Raw genomic sequence first — 19,129 nt, 5'->3', positions numbered from 1 at the left:
TCAAGCACACATACTTCCTGATGTGTTTATCTACATAAAGTCTGGTAGGCTAGTGCATTTTGAGATTTTATAATTGGACATCTGTACCTAGACTTTCAGGTTGTCTTTTAAAGGATGTTTAACAAAAGCAATGTTAAATGTTACCAAAAGATGTGCAGCATATCCCTCCAATTGGGTTAGTTACAGGTTAATTAACCTATCCTTTTAAATAGGCAAGTTTAATGGAGAAGCGGGCCAAACATGAAGTGGAAGGATATGTCCATCAAGTGTCAGAGATCATGAAAGGCAAAGACGGCACAACATTTTTCACAGCAATCCTTCAAGAGGATAAAACAAATACTCGACTAGTGATTTTTGATGTCCACCGTTTACTCATTTTCCGCAATGCAGAAAAAGACAAGAAGGCTAAGTTGTGTTAATTACATTTAAGAAAATGTAATGGCTTGCTTCTCACTTTATTTATTTTTATTCTTCAGAACACCTATTAAACTCTGCAACGTCAACTTTTCGGCGTCTCGCCAAAGAACTGGAGAATTTGACATATTGATAAATTCGTCAGTGAAATTCCAGTGTTTGTGGCATCTTGAATTCTCATTTGATGCCACCATAGGCCTACATGATGACAATCAAGACAAAGCTTTGGAAAATATTCTGACTGACCCAATTGAATATCAGCGCGTAAGTTTTGCTCAATAATTTATTTGTAAGATTGCGAACTTGATGCACAACAGTAGGCCTAAACTGACAATTGCACACAACAAATGCATTAACACAATTGCCAACACAAATGGTTAAACCAGACCCTATAGTTTGTGTATTTGTTTTACAATGTGCTACGTCAAGCTGTCTACAGCAAACCTGATGGTTAGGCTATTTACAAAATGATACGGTTTATTCATACTCTTGCGGGGAAAGAGACTTACATTTTGTTTACTTTTGCAGGTCAACGTGAAAGTCAAACTGGGTTCTCTTAGAGAAGAGAAGGACACTTTTACAAGAAACCAAGAAAAAAATGCATCTGAGATCCTTCTACATAGTGGCAGGGGCGGATCTAGAAAAATATTAATGGGGTGGCAAGAGGGTGGCAGGAGATTTTGAGGTGTGGCACCCCCGTGGCAGAAGTATATATGCTGATGTAATTGCAGTCATATTAATCAATGTTTATTTGGAATCAATGTTTATTTGGAATGTCCCCAAATCAAGACATTAACTCAAAAACATAAGGCTACATTATTATGGCACATTATTAAAGCCTTATTTCAAAGATATTGAGGAAACACTGAACACAAATTTCCAAAGTGTTTTCATTGATTTATTGGCTAATTTATAATAAATAGTATCATCAAACCAAAGTTTGGACAACTTGGCCGGCTAGTAGAAGAAGAATGTGCCACAAGTTTGAGGTTTGTATGGTCCATTTTGACAAAAATGTTGAAGAAACACTGAAAATGGTGTGTATTCAAATGGATGCTATATTTTTCCGGCATTCAGGCTGTCTACTCTTTTACCCCGGTCCCTAAATATGATACGGAGCCTGAACACAGGTACAAATATGAATGTCTGTTGAATCTCGAATATAAAACTGATTTCACCTGGGTCTCAGTCAGCGCAGTGGGCAGGGTGGTTGGAGTCGTCTAGTTCTGCATTCACTTGCAGTGGGATATTAGCAGGCAAAATTTGCGAGCGAATTACGTTTTACGAAAATTTCAAATAGAATGCATTGGTCTGAGGGAAAATTTAAATAAGCTTGTCAACTCATTATGTCTTTATTCTTTTCGAAATGTTTAACCAACAGAGACCATTTCCACCAGTGTAGGTAGTAGCCTAGGTCTGTGATAGCAATCAAAGGAAGTCTGTCAATCCTGAAACTGATACAGTAACGTTTACGTTAGACTATAGCCAATATTAAAACGTTAGTCAAAAATAGTCTGATTCAGCTCTGAAAAATTTACACGGAAACACTTATGAAGCAAAATTACAGGAATAGACAAGGACAGTGAGTGTTCAGAAGATCTTTGTGAGGATAGATCAATACTTTTCTGCAGTCTGTCAACATTCAATCGACCATAGCCTATTGCGCGTCAAACTGCTGTGGAACATCTTCGGTCACTCCGACAAAAGAACAGGAAGGCTATCGTATTTCCGCAGTTTTTTTATCTGAATGACCGCAGAAAATGTAAAAAAAAAAATCAGCAGATTTTTTTGGGCTTGTATAGAAATTCGCTGTGGCAAATGTAGGAGTGGGTAGGGGGGTTTGAGTCGTGTAGTGCTGCATTGACTTGAAGTGGAATATTAGAAATTCGCTGTGGCAAATGTCCAACTCGGCGGAGTGGGGAGGGGGGGTGGAGTCGTCTCATGCTACATTCGCTTGCAGTCGGACATTAGAAATTCGCTCTCGCAAATGTCAGATGAGCCACAACTTTTCTTTGTTTTCAAAGCTGCCAACTGGGGTGGCAGCTGGGGTGGCAAGGCTATTTTTAGGGTGGCAGTTGCCACCCCATGCCACCCCGGTAGATCCGCCCCTGCATAACGGACAGCACAGGAAGCATGTCCCTGACTGTCTGGGGAAACGAGTCGCTCTCACCGGAAACATTTTATTATATCACGAACGCATCTGTTAGAAATTTCCATAACCTGACCTGCTTGTCCACAACAGCGCAGACAACCTTTACCATGTTGGAAGAACACGATGCTGAAGCAGCACCCATCATTGATGACATTGAAACAAAAAACCGAAAGATAGTTATAGCTGATGTTACCACAATACATCTTTGTCCATTAAATCACCAATTGACCAGTGTGAACTTTGAGACTTTAATGACGAGATGTAAAACATGCGCCGCATTTTGTCGAACAAAAGACATTACAACGCAAATTCAGGCAATGCTTTGTGTCAAGTTTGACAATGGAATAACAAAAATTGTACTCAAGGACCCTGTGCTTCGTACCTTACTAAAGCTCGAAGCACTGAATAAAGTACTCGAACCGGACGTTTTGGTGGCAAGACTGTTGGAGAAGGAAGACATTGAACTCAAATGTTCTGGACCAATGTTCTCGCTGCTGCCTTCGTAGAAGACAACAAAGCGGCAGTAACATATGACTATGAAGACGTGGCCAGTGATTCTATTTTAGATTGAAGAATAGCCTACTGTTTATTTTTTACTGTTAAGAACTGATTTTCAGTATTTTTGTTAAACGAGAACTCATTTGAAATGGGGAAACTGTAGGCTACTTTGTTAATAAGAACAAATTTTAAAATGGAGAAAAAATTGTTATTTTGTTTAAATAAGAACTAATTTGAAATGGCGAAGAAACGTATTTTGTTAAATAAGAACACAAATTGAACTTAAGAGAATATTTCGTTTGAATTGTAGCCTAATGTAAAACTGAACAATTCTTGGTTAATAAAACATTTCAAAATTCGACCTCAAATCTTGTTTAGTACTAGAGAACAGGATTTCAAACCTTTGACTGTCTGGGGAAACGAGTCACTTTCATCTGAGAAATAGTATTTTATCACTAACGCATCTGATCGAAATTTCCATAATGTGACATGCTTGTCCTCAACAGCTCAGTCGACTTTTACTATGTTGGAAGAACACAATGCTGAAGCAGCACCCATCATTGATGACATTGAAAACTGAACAATTCTTGTTTAATAAAACGTTTGACCTCAACTCTTGTTTAGTACTAGAACAGCATTTCAAACCTTTCCAGTATGCGGCCAACTTGCTTGGCTCATATTTAAAATGTGTTGAAAAATTACATTTCTTCTCACTTTTACAATATAACTTAGCAAACTGATAGTGGGTGTAGGATATCACAAATCAAGAAAACACATGGAGCATAGTAACTTAAGGACGGACATATATTAGCCTCCAAAGATTCGCGGGGTGGACTTTAATTTCAGTCAAAGCAGTTCATAACACCAGTGGGTCAACAAGCATGTTATTGGCTCATCTGAGAGGGCTGCCAAGCGCTTGAAGTCTGGCTGTAGCCAATATGACATTCAGGCGGCAATCCCGCTCTACCTCCAGTTTTTCAGTATTTGGTTTTCAATGTTACAAGGACTGGAAATCCTGTATTGGAGATGTAATCGAAAAAAATTGAAGCCAGGTACACCGCAGTCGCTAGCTGCCTGTAGTCAAGCTATAGTCAATGCAATCCTCAAACAAACTATCAAAATTATTTTAGAATTTCGAAACCGTTTGTCTGGTACAGCCAATCGAAATCGGCAGCAGAGCCGCCAAACAGAAAGTTATGTCGTATCTCAGCAAATCTTTGATGGATTCACACCAAACTTTCTGCGGGTACTCAGAACCTTCTTCTTAGGATGTCTAAAGTTTCTTCTGGGTCATCTGACCTGCTTGGCCACCACATTGCTGCTTGCAGCTATATTATTCCAAATGTTTTTCTCGATCTGTCCTATTGGTACAACCTGAAACACGGCAATAATCAACCATTTTCCTTTACGACGTTCGGTTTATACTTCAGTACCTGTGCTTTGTTGTGATGCGGAGTGCCTCCAATATGGCGACTTCCGGTCTGATGACGAGTTGTGAAAACCCTCTATAGGGCTCCAAACTTTCAAGTTCAAGTATTTTATTGTCAGATGCACAGAACAACACAGGATCCGACCAAGCACCAGACATCCCAAGTCTCCCGGAAGGTCCGGGAGTCTCCCGCATTTCAATAGCGGCCCCCTGAATGCCCGCAAATGCTATACAATCTCCCGGAAATTGGGGATTTTGTATTGCGAGCGAGTGAAAAATTGTGAAATGGTTATTTCTGTTACAGATATAGTGCATATCGCGCGTCATGACAGTGTTTCGGGGGGTGGGGGGTTTACGTGCTGGTTAAGGGGGTACCCAGATAGCACACATACGTCGATGTATGTTGCCGATGTCGGCCCTACATATACAACATACATTGTGCCAACGTCGTATAGACATCGTTTGCACATTGGCAAGACGTCGCCGAGACGTTGGCAATTGATCAAAACCGACCTCCAGACAATGTCTGGACGATGAATCAAAACTGTACTAACCGGCCGTTCTACAGATATTTCCACTTAACTATACATTTATGTATTTACTTCTGATCTCTCAGACAGCAAATATTTCACTATCTATCTGAAATGTCACTTAGCAAATGACCATACAATGGGCTATTTGTAGTAGCAAGAGCTGTCACAATAACTACTTTTTCTTGTGCGATATATAGCACCAAAATTAATTCCGGTAAACAATATTATTGCACACACGTCAATTGTAATTTTCAGTCCATTTTATGCCACTGCCCCCTCGCCCCAAGGCGAATTTTAACGGCTGTTCGCGTCTATGCCGCTTCACTCCATCATCCCTTATTGTTTACAACTTGGTTGGCGTTGCCTTTTCAGCTTCAGATATACAAGGTGTGGCGTGAGAGTGTGTAAAATGGTTGAAATGCGTGTGCCTCAAGGCCAATGCGTGAGAGTTGGCAGCCCTGTGTTTGTCAAAAGTTTGCAGCATATTTGTAAATACTGTTTTTTTGACCGTGTTTAATGGCTGCATCTCGTTGGCTATATAGCGAGTTACGCTATCCGTGAGTGTGTGCCATTTCGCGCTGTCACGTTTATATTTGCACTGTCGGGAAAAGGCATCTACAGAACTGTATGAAAGACCCCTTTCCAGCTCCAGCTGCACTTGTTGTTCACAGGTTGAACAACTGGGTGGGATAGTTATGTAGCCTATTGCTAGGTGAGATGTTAGGTTAGTTGCCTGTTTTCGTTTACACTGTTTTTAAGCAAAGGCCGAATCCCAATACTCCCCCTTACCCCTTCTCCTTAGTTTTGCGCGTTCCCGTGAGAGCTGTCCCAATACTCTTTTTGAGCTAGGGGTAGGGCTAAGACTAAGGGGCATACACCCCTTAAAACCAAGTAAGATTGGGAGCTTACTTGAAACCTAGGGCTATGTGAATACTGCGCGACCGGCAACAATGGCGGCCAGATCATCCAAAGTCCGATAAATGTAATATATTCGGCTTAATTAATTGACAAAAAAATTATAACAGTCTTGTTTTGTGTGTGTTACGACACAGTCCTGAACATATATATTTGCAACCATTTTCCTAATTGAAACATTTTTAAAAATCGCTAGTTTGGTACGCTAATGTTACATGAATTGCACAACAGTCCCGCATGTCTTTGACTATGTGTCTACATTTTTAAGTAAACTCCATTAGCAGCGAATTTCGTTTAATATCAGTGCATAACACTACTTGATTTGGAGATATCGATACGTGCTAGATGACGTACCTCTAACCAAGTGGTGTCCCATTTCTTAGGGATATGCAGCCCTTACCCCTCAGTTTCGAGGGCCAAGGGCTAGGGGTAAACTAAGGGCTTGGGGTAAGGGATTGGGATTCGGCCAAAGTCAACATACCGGCTCGTTCACGTTAATTGGTTCTCATCTCATTTGGCTTAAAGACAAAATGTTCCCAAACCGCAGCTGAAGATTGCAGCTTTGAAACCAAGTCCATTTTTACTTCTTCTTCCTAACTAGCTGTAGGTGTCACAAAACAGAACACTTTATAACACAGTGAGTTCACGCCTTCTCTTCACCTGTCGGTGTCCACACTCTGTGTATAGAGATGCTAGTTCCGCCTACGCTTTCGACACAGAAAGCAGACAAGATGACTGCGGCCTACAATGTTGGTGACATTTGTTCATATGTAAAAATTAATATAATCATTAATTTTTTATTATAAAAATGATCAGTTGCAATATATTCCGCCACCAAAAATTATTGCACTCATTTCCATATACCGTGCGATTAGTCAATATATTGACTATTGCGACAGGCCTAGTAGTAGCTAGCTACTTGATTCAACCTAGATTTTCTATATGTGGGTATTATAATGAAGAGACACAATTCAAGTTAATTATCTTCTATTATCATACTGAATGTTGATGCCATCAAGCTCTTAAAAGAACTCCAACACAGAAAAGAGAGATAAAAGGAACAAAGAAACATAAATATACTGCTTTGCCTACAGTTCTGCGTCTTCCATTGGTCTCCGCCGCCCAGTCTCAATGTCTTGACTGCCATGGTTACAGTAGCTAACTGCCAAAATTAGAAGGAAAAAAAATGACATATCACTGTTAAACCTGAATGTATTAGCCAGTGTATGTAGGCTTAGGTTACTTATTACAATATAACACTTTGACATAACATGTATAGTCTGTTTATTTTGCTCTGTTAGCTACATTTTTGTGAAATGTCTGACCAGTTTGTCGAACTAGTCTAGCTGGTTGGGGTCGCTTTGCCCTAGCTCTGTAGCATTAAGTTCACTCAAACCTAGCTCATTACAGTAACTTTACACATTGTTGTAGGCATAGACTACTTATCGCAAAACTTTTTGATATTTTTCTACTTTCATTTACTTACCTAACAACGACTGCTCCTTTGTGAAAGTGATATGTCGTTTGTGAACGATTCGTTCATTTTGAACGAATCCTTATAAGGACTGGGGGGTAACGAGTCCTCTCAACGAGTGATTCGTTCATTTCCCGACTCCGTCTTTCTATGAGTCTTTGGATCATTTTTCATGTGACCTGCATAGGCTCTGTACTGGTAGCTAAAGGAAACGAACGATTCATTAATTTCCCGACTCGGTCTTTCTACGAGTCTTTGGATCATTTTTCACGTGACCTGCATAGGCTCTGTAGCTAGAGGAAACAAACGATTCGTTCATTTCCCGACTCGGTCTTTCTACGAGTCTTTGCATCATTTTCACGTGACCTGTATAGGCTCTGTAGCCAGAGGAAACGAACGATTCGTTCATTTCCCGACTCGGTCTTTCTACGAGTCTTTGGATCCTTTTTTCACGTGAACCGCATTGTATTTTTTAGTAGAGGAAACTGTTTGCTTATTCCCTTTCGCGTGGCCGCTGTTTTAGTAAGAAGTGAATGATATTCGCTCAAGTCATCATACTGACTGGTTTGGTTATTTTCACTTTACATTTACACTTACAGTTTAGTGCAGTGTAATTGTTTGACGTGATAAATACTAGTGTGATAATACATGACCAAATCATACAAACACATGATACATTATTTTAATGCAGGAATTTATTTTGAAATAGTATCTGCTGGTGCACATGTCATGCACTAACCTACATGAGAATATCATACGTGTTTGCAGTGGACGTATAGACCCTATATATGTCATGGACCCAACTATTGGTTGGTCCATGACACGCATTACTTCCACAATCTTCAATTACAATGCAAGTCTATGGGAATGTCGCAACTTTCTTTTCAATGGCTCTGGGCAATTCCAACTGTCCAACTGCCACGCCCACTTAGGTTGTTTGACACTTCGAACAATGCAATTTCCTTTTGAAAATTCTAATCCTTTTTGTCAGGGTTGGTGAGTACAAATAAGGACATTTAATTGTAAAGTGACACGCCGCGTGTCATTGCCCTTACAAAAAATAAGTATATTAAAGTATACTATAGGTATACTAAAATATGGATAGTACACTTTTAGTTCACTTTTGATATACTTTTAAGAAGTATGCTCAGAAAATAGTTCACTTTTGATATACTTTTAAGAAGTATACTTCGAAAATAGTTCACTTTTAATATACTTTTAAGTATGCTTTGAAAATAGTTCACTTTTTATATACTTTTAAGGAGTATACTTAGAAACAGAAAATGGTATACATTTCTTCTGGAGTAAGATGTATGTTTTCTATTATTATACAGCAAAAGCAGTCAAAATAATTTTAAAGTACATTACAGGTTACATTTTTTAGATCCATCTCATTCTAATTATTCATGTCTATGAAAAATATATTATGCATTGCACATTAAATCTTTTTTTGTTATTGAAGCTGTAACCTTAATTACTGCCAAAACATTCTGAAGCCCTATACTCTTATACTAATAATTATCAATTGGAGTATTAATGAAAAAAAAAAGAAAAAGCTACGTGAGAATTTGAAGGTTATACTGTCAAACTGACTTAAAAACGAAATAACAACGTGAAATAATGAAGATAGTGTGGCTCATTGGCTAGTCAATTCCCATGATGCAAGGCCGTAAATAGTGTAAAAAATTGCTGACAAGTTTGCCGTTTGTTCAAAATACAAATGTAACTTCATGAATTTCGTTGTGTCTGCTTAGAATGTAGTGTTTTGTTGCGTGGTATTTGTCATTGTTGTGCTGGTTTACCATTGTAACCATGAGTTAAATGACTGTTACGTTTCATGAGAAGAGCTGGATTCGTAAAACATTGCAACATGCAGTAAGTAGCTTTCTTCACAATCTGCAGTGTGACTTTGTGAGGGCCCCCGTTCTCGCCATGTGACGCAAGATCTGATCTGAGGCGTGTACGGGTCACCTAAACATTTTAATTTATTACTAAGTCATAGTGAAATAAAATGTATTAAGAAATACTTCTTGAGGTACTTACATTAATTGAAAGTGCACTTGTAAGTATTGCAAAGTATACTTTGAGGCTCTTTAGGAAGTATACTTCATGAACTGAAAGTGCACTATACAGGTTACTTTAGAGTATTCCAAGGTATACTTTTAACCCTTGTGCTGCCTTCGGGTCACATGACCAAAAGGTTCATAATGAACCATCGTTGTGTTTACCCAATTTTACCCAATACAAAAGCAAATAAAAATTATTTTATTTTCACCTTCGCAATGTGGGGGGTCTGAGACAGCCCAACGGTTAAAAGAAAATGTTTCATTTTGTTTTTGTATGCGGTAAAGTTGTTGCAAACGAAGGTGGGTCACAATGACTGATGGGTCAGAATGACCCGAGGAGAACACAAGGGTTAAGTACTTTAGGAAGTATACTTTATGAACTGAAAGTGCACTACACAGGTTACTTCAGAGTATTCGAAAGTATACTTTGAAGTACTTTATGAAGTATACTTGATGAACTGAAAGTGTTCTACACAGGCTACTTTACAGTATTCAAAAGTAAACCTTGAAATACACTATAAGTGTACTTTAAAGTGTACTAAATGACCTAAAAAGTGGGCCAATTCAGTTTACTTAGTACAAAAATAGTATATAAATAAGTACACTGCTAGTATACTTTAAGTAACATGATAATAGTATACTTTTTATACTAAGTATACTTACAAAATAAACTTGAAGTATACTTCTTTTTTGTAAGGGTGAAGCATTTCAGCAGACGTTTGTGCAGTTCATTTATCATTTGAGAATTTCAATCATTTGAATAATGTCAGGAATAATCTTCCAAAGGCTTTGACAGGACATTTGCAATTGACAAACGCTTTTTCCAAATGCTCAGCTTGGCTCGCTGCCAAAATTGGCCAAAAGAGCAACCCACTTCGTCCTCACCCCATCATCAGCTTGTTCTTCACGCCCTCTTTTCTCTGACTGGAAGCCAATTTCAGATCTTGGACTGACTTTCTTAGACGCGTAGAAACCCACCTCTCGAAAAAGTGAATGACCGAACGCCCATATGCATTTAAACTTGCATTAGTAGCGTACAATGTTAGAATAGTTAAACTTCTACCTGGCCGAAAGCGTAGACTTTGAAGTGGTAGGAATAGTTACAGTAGACTACGCATTTTTCGTGGGAGATCATGGCGGCGGCCGCAGTGGAGGTGAGTGTGAGCAGCGGGAGTAGTGACACATCTAGCACGGGTGAAGATGAGAAGATGAAGCGGTTGTTCCAGACTTGCGACGGGGACGGCGACGGATACATCAACAGGTAGGAGTCACGCCGTAATTGATAGAAATAATGAGAGGCGGATCAGTTTACTCATAAGTTATCCGATTGGAGCATCCGCGAGCTGGAATATAGGCTAAGAATATCGCCAAATCTGCAGCCTGTTTGCCATGGTTTGTAGGCTACAAGTAACGTGAACAAAGTTGTTTTAGCTTCCATACTGTTTTCAGACGCATGCTCTCGCTGTGCTGACAATTTTTTTGACATGCGTTTTAAGTAAGTGACTATAGGTTGAAAAAGGGTTGCGTTTAATGGAGTGACTATAGGTTGTTTAAAAACTTGGTAGCATGTTAAGGTCCCAATGAGAATCTGAATTTACAAAGCTGCCTGCATGGTTCAGCTTAATGCTCTCCATGCTAAACAAATGTTTTACGGTGTTCACGTGCTTCAGATATATTACCGTCCTGTAAAGGTAGATCTATGCTAAAACCCGTATTTAATCGTGGCCGTACCATGTTTGCAGGGGAGGTTTTAGCTGTGCGACCCCCCCCCGCCCCCCCTACAAAAAACATAGTCCTGCACCAACTGTAATTTATTCTGAAATTACCAACAGAAATACATTATTTATTTAATTACGATTAATAAAAACATTACGATCCCCCCAGCATTGTCGATCAAGAGTCATGACTAAACCAATTCACCTTGGTGGTGTCCAGAATGGTTTTATAGCCCTGGCATATCGAAAAATTAAGGAAACGGCTACAGCTGTCAAAAGCCCCCTAAAGGCCGATTTATACTTCTGCGTCTCCGTTAACGGACAGACGAACGCACGGAGTCGGACGGATTGGTTGAATTTATACTACTCTGACGGCTCTGCGTGCTGAAAGCAATTCACAGCCAGAACAGTAGATGGCGCTGCACTGCGACGCTAGCTAGGTTATCGAAAAGTCGGAGCAAATTTACAAATGAACCGTTTCATCAATAAAATAAGCAAATTTTCAGCAACTAAACTGCCCATTTCTCGTCACATTTTAATTCAGATGCTGATTTACATGTACTGTTAAGCTGAAATAAGAGTTGTAACAACTTACAACAATGGCGGTCAAAGGATTCTGTTCTCTTGTTGGTCACGGCAACCCCGCCCCCACCCCTGACGCAAGCGGTTCTTAATACGGACCAATCATAGCCAAGGGGTATCCGTAAAAAGACGCACGGACAGACGGATAGTTAGGAAAATCAGGAGGCGCACTGCAAGCTCTGCGAGGACACGCAGAGGGCGTTTCTTGACGGAGAGGGCGTTCCCCGTGTGCTTGTGCGTAAAAACGCAGAAGTATAAATCGGCCTTAAGGCTGGCCAACATGATTGGACCAACGTAGACCGGTGGAAAAGGATTAGACGTGCAAATTGTAATGCGGCTACTCGATCAAACAACCTCAATCTTATCTGCTTTCGGCCCCATAACCAGCACAGGCCTTGGCCAAGGCCGTTGCTGGAACAACAACTCCTCTGAAGAGCGCTGCAGGGAGACATTTGCATTCCCTACCCCCTTCCAACAGACACCTGAGGATTGCTGTCTCTGTCTGGGACCTGATCAAGGCTGTCTCCATGGCAATACAATCTGAGAACTGTCTGATTGTGGCCTAGGCGATGGCGACAACCCAGGCCTACTAAAACACTAACTTTCACATATAACAGATATGCACGCACCCCCCCACCAGCCCCATCCAACGCCTTCACCTGCTTCGTCCCCCCAGTGTGACAGGCGGGTCTGACCAGTGCCGATTTTGGCTGCAGGACCAGATAGCTGCTTGTTGCGCTGGCTTACCTCCCCGTTGCAAGTCATGAGTTTCTGTAATGTTGTGAAATGCCTGGCCCCCCAGTGGTGGAATCAACTCCCCACCTCCATCAGAGACACAGATTGCCTCTTCACATTCAAGAGAAGGCTCAAGACGCACTTGTTCCGGGAGTACAACGGTACTTAGTAATGGTTTGCTGAACCCAATGCTAGTTTCCTCAAGGATCACAATGACTCTTGCTTAGAGACTTGTTGCTTTTGTTGGTTAATGGTAGCTGATTTAAACTGTTGTATTTGCTGCAAAATATTCTATTTTAGTTAATCTCATTTTTATTTTATTTTACTGTTGCTTGTTTTCTACATGTACACTTGCACTTAGAGATTCATGTTGTTTAATTGTAACTTGCTTAACTACATGCTCTTATGGTTCTTCCCTTTGGCACTTATTTTTTGGTTGTTCACAATGTGTGATAATAACAACTTGTTGTTATTATCAGTGACCTATGCACTTTGTAAAGCTCTCTCTTGGAAGTCGCTTTGGATAAAAGCATCTGCTAAATAAATAAATTTAAAATATATGTGCTGAAGTGTTTTTTCTTCCTGTTCTCACACTGTACTCCTCTGGGAGCACAGTCTGGGGGTTGCCTTTTTTTCTCCTCTCTCTCCTCATGTTATGCTGAAATTTCTCCCTCAACCTTGGCTTCTCGTCCTGTCTACCCCCTTGTCATGTTTAGGTATATGTATGGACAGGTGGATTGCCATTTTTCACTATTTTTAAACTATTTGACAGGCTATGTTGTGGTACTTGAATACTTGTGCTGTAACAATAAATGACTTACTACTACTACTACTACTAAAAGGGCACCAGAACATAACCGCAACATAATCTTGTGACGTTGCCAGTCCGTAACTGCTACGTTAATTAAGTAACCTGTATTTCTAAATTCTACTGCTTATATTGGGGCTGTTCATATGCAGACCTCATTTGCCCAAAATGCTACTTGTTCTTGTATTTTAGGCTGCATGGTAGCCAACTTTAGGAGGACTGTTTGTGTGATGTGTAGCCTAACTCAAGCATAAACAAGGCAGCATTTCCATGTAACATTGTAATTTTATTTCAAACAAAGTGAATTAAAATCTTCTGCCAGTCCCCGCCTGTTGGCCCTGACAGTGAAGCACAAAATAAGTTGGTGCATAATTGCACATGTGAAAAGGGGCTATAAAGGGGCTATCATAAAAAAATCACATCTAAAATAATGTATATCAAAAATAAATTCTGTGATTCTAGATTGTCACATAACCATGTGAAAAGTTGGATATGGAAGCTGCAATAATGATTCATTCACCTGGCTTGTTTTGAATGGACTGCGGGGGCGTGTTTGAGTGTCTACGCTATGAGGAGCTCCACAGCCTTCTCTCCCAGTCCCGTCTTCCACTTCATCACAGCGTCTGCAATTAGAAGTCATTAACTTATTGTCAGCACCAATTTGAACTTTGAACGCTGCGTGTAAGCCATAGTTCATGGCATCTCCAAACATTTACCACTCTCCTTTGGAACTCCAGCACCTAAAGGCGCTCCTCAAGGTCTTGGAGTTCAGCCTGTGTTTGGGCCACCTGTAGGTCCATCACTGGCACCTCTTCAGTGTGTCTGTCCTGTAATTGCCTGAATAGGAGAGCCTCTCGCTGGTTCTCCTCCAATGTCTCCATCTTCTGGAGCATAACCTGTAATGTGTCTGTCATTAAAGACAGTAAAACGAGTTTACAAGAGTTTGCATGATTGGCATCCGTGTGTTTTTTTTTTTACATTGATGTGAATAACAAATGTTACCTTGAATGGTTGTATACAAATCATTAATATGACAACATTTGTTACTTTGACATATATGTATCCCCCCGCCACGATCAGAGCAACTTGGGTATGCCTTACAATGAGTTGGCAATGCTATTGAAAGACTTTGAGTATTTTTTTGTGACTTATATTTGCACTTGCCTGGCTGACAATTGTTTTCCCGGGGCCCAAATAGGTTCTCCTCCAACAGATCAGAGTTGACACATTGGGGTATGGCATCTGGTGATGCAAAAGTTCTAAGTCATGGTTTTGCTTCAAAAAATAGCCTCTAGGGTTGCCATGGCTGATACAATTACCGTCACTGTTATAAACGGTCATTCATTACTTTACCATCATTTTCCAGGGACACAGTGCTAGGCCGTGTGACGGTGGTAGGATAATCTTTCCAACAACGGGATTTTGCTGTCACTGGCTGTGGTTGTGGCAGAGGAAGAAAAGGTAGTCTCTGCACAGTTTAAGATAAGTGACATTGCAAATAAATTATGGCATTTATACTAGTACAGTCTTTGTGACATACAATAAATGATCTAACCTTTAGTGTTTTTTGTTGTTGTCCATCCTGGCTTGGGTTCCATCTCAAAGCTGTGTTTGTGTTTTCAAACTTAAGCACGCAAATTAATGTGGAGTCACAAGGCTCCAGAAAATGAGGTTCAGGGTCAGTGTGCTATTATTCCACCTGCCCAATTAACATTTTAACAATAGTCAATCTTAACAACAGCAAATAATTCATTTAGCCTCATCTGCCTTTTGCTGAATGAAATGAATCTCGTTTTTATTAAGTAATATTGTCTGGGTAATATGTTGTCAAAGATTCTATAGCCCACCCACACGTTGTGATCGTTTGCCATCCTGTTGTGTTGCTTTGTGTGTTGAGTAATTGCGGTAAGTTGGCTACCCATGCCCTTCATTCAAACCCAAAAGTGGCTGCAGGAAGCGGCACAAACGCAAAGAGCAGGATGAAAGGGTGGCAAAGCTGGCAAAATTATCTGCATTTGGATTTGTGGCGAGGTGTTCAAGAGGACGCTACGTCTGACCCCCAGCCCAACAGCAATGAGTGAAACTCAGCCACCAGGGTAGGCTAACGTTTACTGTCTGGTATGGCCTATTGAATGCATTTAGACACGGCTATTAAACATCATTAAATGCACGTATAGGCATAAGGCAGCAGCCAGGTTAGATATTGTTTTCAATGTGCAGGATGTTGTTGGAAAATAGCTAAAGCTAGATAGGCTTTAAGCTAGCATATCTAGCTAACAAAAATAAAATCAAACATTCACCAATGTGTTGGGAAAGTTCACTTTCTACATGAATTAGTTCAGTTCATAATTCAACATTTTGAACTAAGTTCAAAGCTCCAAATAATGAACTAGATTAGTTCAGTTCTTTTTTTCAACAAGGGCTGCCGTCTGCAATACCGCTCTCTACCTCCCCAATTCGGAGTTCTCACACTTGCCAGGCATAGACGGTAGAAGAAAGAAAGCACACGCAGCTATTGACAGGTTGGGCAACCCTGGACACAAGACCTAACGGTGTGTTTTTAGCCTGGAAGTCTCTAGAAATCTGGCACCTTATTAAACAAAATTAAAAAGAGTGAACAGACACCAGAATAAATGCGTCCACTGCACAGTATTGTTCATCAGGCAGTAATACAGTAGGCTACGTTCAGTTCACGTTCACCAAAATTATGAACAAGTTCATGAACGTGTTCAGACGCAACACTGATAAGTACATTTCCATGCGCTTCGCTAAGCTCAACACTCAATAATTTTGCCTGACGATAGGTCGGTTAAGGGGCCCATTGGTGAGATCTGCACTCGGGCCCGCCAAGTCATTGTTACGCCGCTGCCTGCCTCTATGTAGCCTTTTGCAATTAGCAAGCTAGATAATTATTTTAAAACAATATGGCACTAGCTAAATTAGCTAAGCAGAGCTAGAGCTAGCATTGTGAGGAGCATCTGCTAGCTTTGCATGTGTTAGCTAATGTAATGTTATGCCAACTATTTTAACTATATAATAGTTAGGAGTAATATAGAAGCCTTTTGTAACTCGATTAATTTAAAATTGAATTAGACGGCTCAAACATGTAAAGGTCCTTACTAAGGAGCGACAACGCAGTTTTATATAGCGCCATTGCTGTGCATTCCATGACCGACCGTCTCAAAACGTAATCAGCCACACGTTAGCTACACAGTCTTAGAAAATTGAGGGCTAAGCTATTTTGGAAAAAGTTTTTATTAACAGTTCTGAACGTTTATTTTCTCCACTTCTTTTGTGGGTGATTTGTGAGACGCTAAACTTTTATAGGCTATCATATGCATTTCAACATAGCTTTCTGAAGGCTCTAACGTTAGTTATTTTACCTCTACGTAACGTCACTGTGTCCAATCCCGACCAGTTTTTAGCTAATTCTGATAAAATGCCACTTCAAATATTGATAAAAATGATTGTATCACGTTTTCAGCTGATTTACTGATTTCACGTTAAGCTTTAACTTCTTACCTTTCGAGCTAAATATTGTAAAAAAAAAAAGTTAGCTTATCTTTAACTAGAGCAGGTAAAAAGACGCTGGCGCCGGTAAATTAGCCATGCGCTACCCTTGTCCAAACTCGACCGCAATTATCCTCGTAGTAATCACTCGCCGCTGCTGTTTTTCCGGGAATATTAACTTTATCCAGGGTCACCAAACTGACCATCAATGCTGTCAATATATCCGGGGACGTAGTTATGTCCTCCACAATAAGATATCACACTTCAACAACTCTAAACTATGCGATTAAAATCTCAATTTGACTGTGTACTACCACCTGCTGGATGTTTTGTTGAACTCTTCTCATGTCAGTCCCTTGCCCCCCTCCCTTCCTAGCCTGGTCCTAACCAAACCCTCGTACATTTAACATGTACAGAGGGTCTGGGATCGCTCCATTGACAAGCGTTAACTTCCTTGAAGGCGGGTCCTCTGTTGAAGTTTAAAACTATTGGACCTGCCCAGTGCCACTCTGATCTGCCATAACCAATCGCAAGCATTCGTCTTAGCCAACTCCTTCACCACTACTGTAACGAAGCTAGCTGCCGTAGCTGGAAAATCAAACTTTTCCCGAACCCAGTGGGGAGGAGGGCTACAACATCATGGCCACCTACAAAACTCAGCAAGGAATGTTCTTGCTTGGCTTTAACTTATGGATATTTGGCAGCATTGCCACAACCGCAGAATAACTTTGCTCGCATCTTTCTCCGCCGCCATTACTGAACTACTCAAACTAGTGCACGACATTAACGTCATCGTTCCCAGCTACTCCCTATGTTCGCTGATTGGACCTACGAAAATTTTCTGAAAACCGACTTCAAAGTCAAACTCCCAGACCTAGTATAGAAACTAAATCCAAATTGAGCAGAAGTACGTAGGAGGGTAGAGCCAGGCTACTCCCTTCCTCCCCTCGACTACAGATCACCTCACACATGATGATGTATTTTGGCATTGGCTATACAAAGTAATGTTAAGCTAGCGTTCAAAAAAATACACTTGTATGCTAACCGATAGTAGCATAACAATGACAGTACAAAAACACTTTTCAGAGTAAAGATCGTCGCCCGAATGGTCTTTCGGCTTTCTCTCATCAATGTAACTTTCCTAAATTATTTAGACATGTAAACGTCCATATATATTTATGAAATTTGACACGTAGATTGTATGCCTACAATAATACTACTTACACTTTGCTAGCAATTGCAAAAGAAAATGGTGGCAAAAAGACTGGAAACTGGGTGTCCACAGTGACGCTAGTTAGCGAAATCTTAACTAAAACAAAGTGAATCTGATGGCAAATAAACATGCAAAATAGCCTAAATTTCAAACCTATAAGTAATGGGTCAATTTCTGCAAATATATTTATACATTAAAACTATTACTGTAAAGAAAATACTCACCTGTTGAAAAAGCTATTTTCCTAGCAGGATTTTAGCCGTTGTGTGGATTAAAACCTTTTCAAGATCTCTTGGAGACCCCAGTTTCAGCGAGGCGTTGAAATGGATATGAGCAAAGTCGTTGGGTCCGACTAGTATAACATTAAAATATGTCGTCCTAACTTGAACATTGTAGTAAGCCTTTTCACACAATAATCAATAAAGCTAGTTAGAGGAACCAATTTTATATAGTTAATATGGAAAATTAAAATATTTAGTTCAACTTATGAACGTACAATACGTACAATAAAGTACGTGTTCAAGGGTGTTGTTAGGCCCGACGCGCAGCGGAGGGCCGACAAACCCTGGAACACGTACTTTATTGGCGATAAAGTACTGCCTCGAGTACCTTATTGCTTTTATAATACGGTTGCCAGCTAAATTATAAATAGTGAATAAATAGTAAGCTGCCTTTCAGCACAAAATAGTTATAGACAACAAACATTGTGTATCGCATTTCAGTAGCCGAGAGAAAATAGTCCCTGTAAACAGTGGCTGTTGCTATGCAACCGACAAACAGCACTGTGAACTTCACATTTGTTAGCCTTGCTAGATCTCGCACCATCTCATTCATTCAATGCTCATTTTATAAAAGCTGCCTTTAAAATAACAATGACAATGGGACACTTTCAATAAAATAATATTTCATTTAAACAGTAGGCCTAAACATTCTAAATCAATCATAAATGTTTCGTAGGCACTGGGTATATGGTAGCTAGCTAGCCTACATATGCTGTAAACAAGTTACTATTGACTTGGGACTCGATAAACGAAGATTAGGCTGTTGTTAACATTTTAGTTATTTTGAGTGCGCACTAATATGGA

The 19,129-nt window shown here is 40.1% G+C and overlaps 1 protein-coding gene and 1 long non-coding RNA gene across 3 annotated transcripts in view; one reads left to right on the top strand and one right to left on the bottom strand.

The window, feature by feature from the left end:
• Positions 1-10,394: 10,394 nt before the first annotated feature.
• mcc (MCC regulator of WNT signaling pathway) overlaps positions 10,395-19,129 on the top strand; it is a 334,586-nt gene continuing 325,851 nt past the window's right edge. For both annotated transcript variants that reach the window (XM_084687682.1, XM_084687681.1), the window contains exon 1: positions 10,395-10,742. In XM_084687682.1, coding sequence (XP_084543808.1) covers positions 10,615-10,742 — 128 coding nt within the window. In that variant the 5' untranslated portion in view covers positions 10,395-10,614. The remainder of the gene's footprint in view (positions 10,743-19,129) is intronic.
• LOC146235953 (uncharacterized) lies at positions 13,609-18,783 on the bottom strand. Its single transcript, XR_014741013.1, has 3 exons — positions 14,675-18,783; positions 14,486-14,563; positions 13,609-14,228 (listed from the first exon to the last, which is right to left on the bottom strand). It is a non-coding gene; the product is annotated as an uncharacterized LOC146235953 (long non-coding RNA).

Source organism: Hypomesus nipponensis, chromosome 22, assembly GCF_054491055.1.
Source record: "Hypomesus nipponensis isolate SF chromosome 22, ASM5449105v1, whole genome shotgun sequence".
In the NCBI taxonomy this organism is placed as follows: Eukaryota; Metazoa; Chordata; class Actinopteri; order Osmeriformes; family Osmeridae; genus Hypomesus; species Hypomesus nipponensis.
The sequence above is the reverse complement of the archived record's forward strand: the minus strand, read 5'-3'. Positions and strand labels throughout refer to the sequence as shown.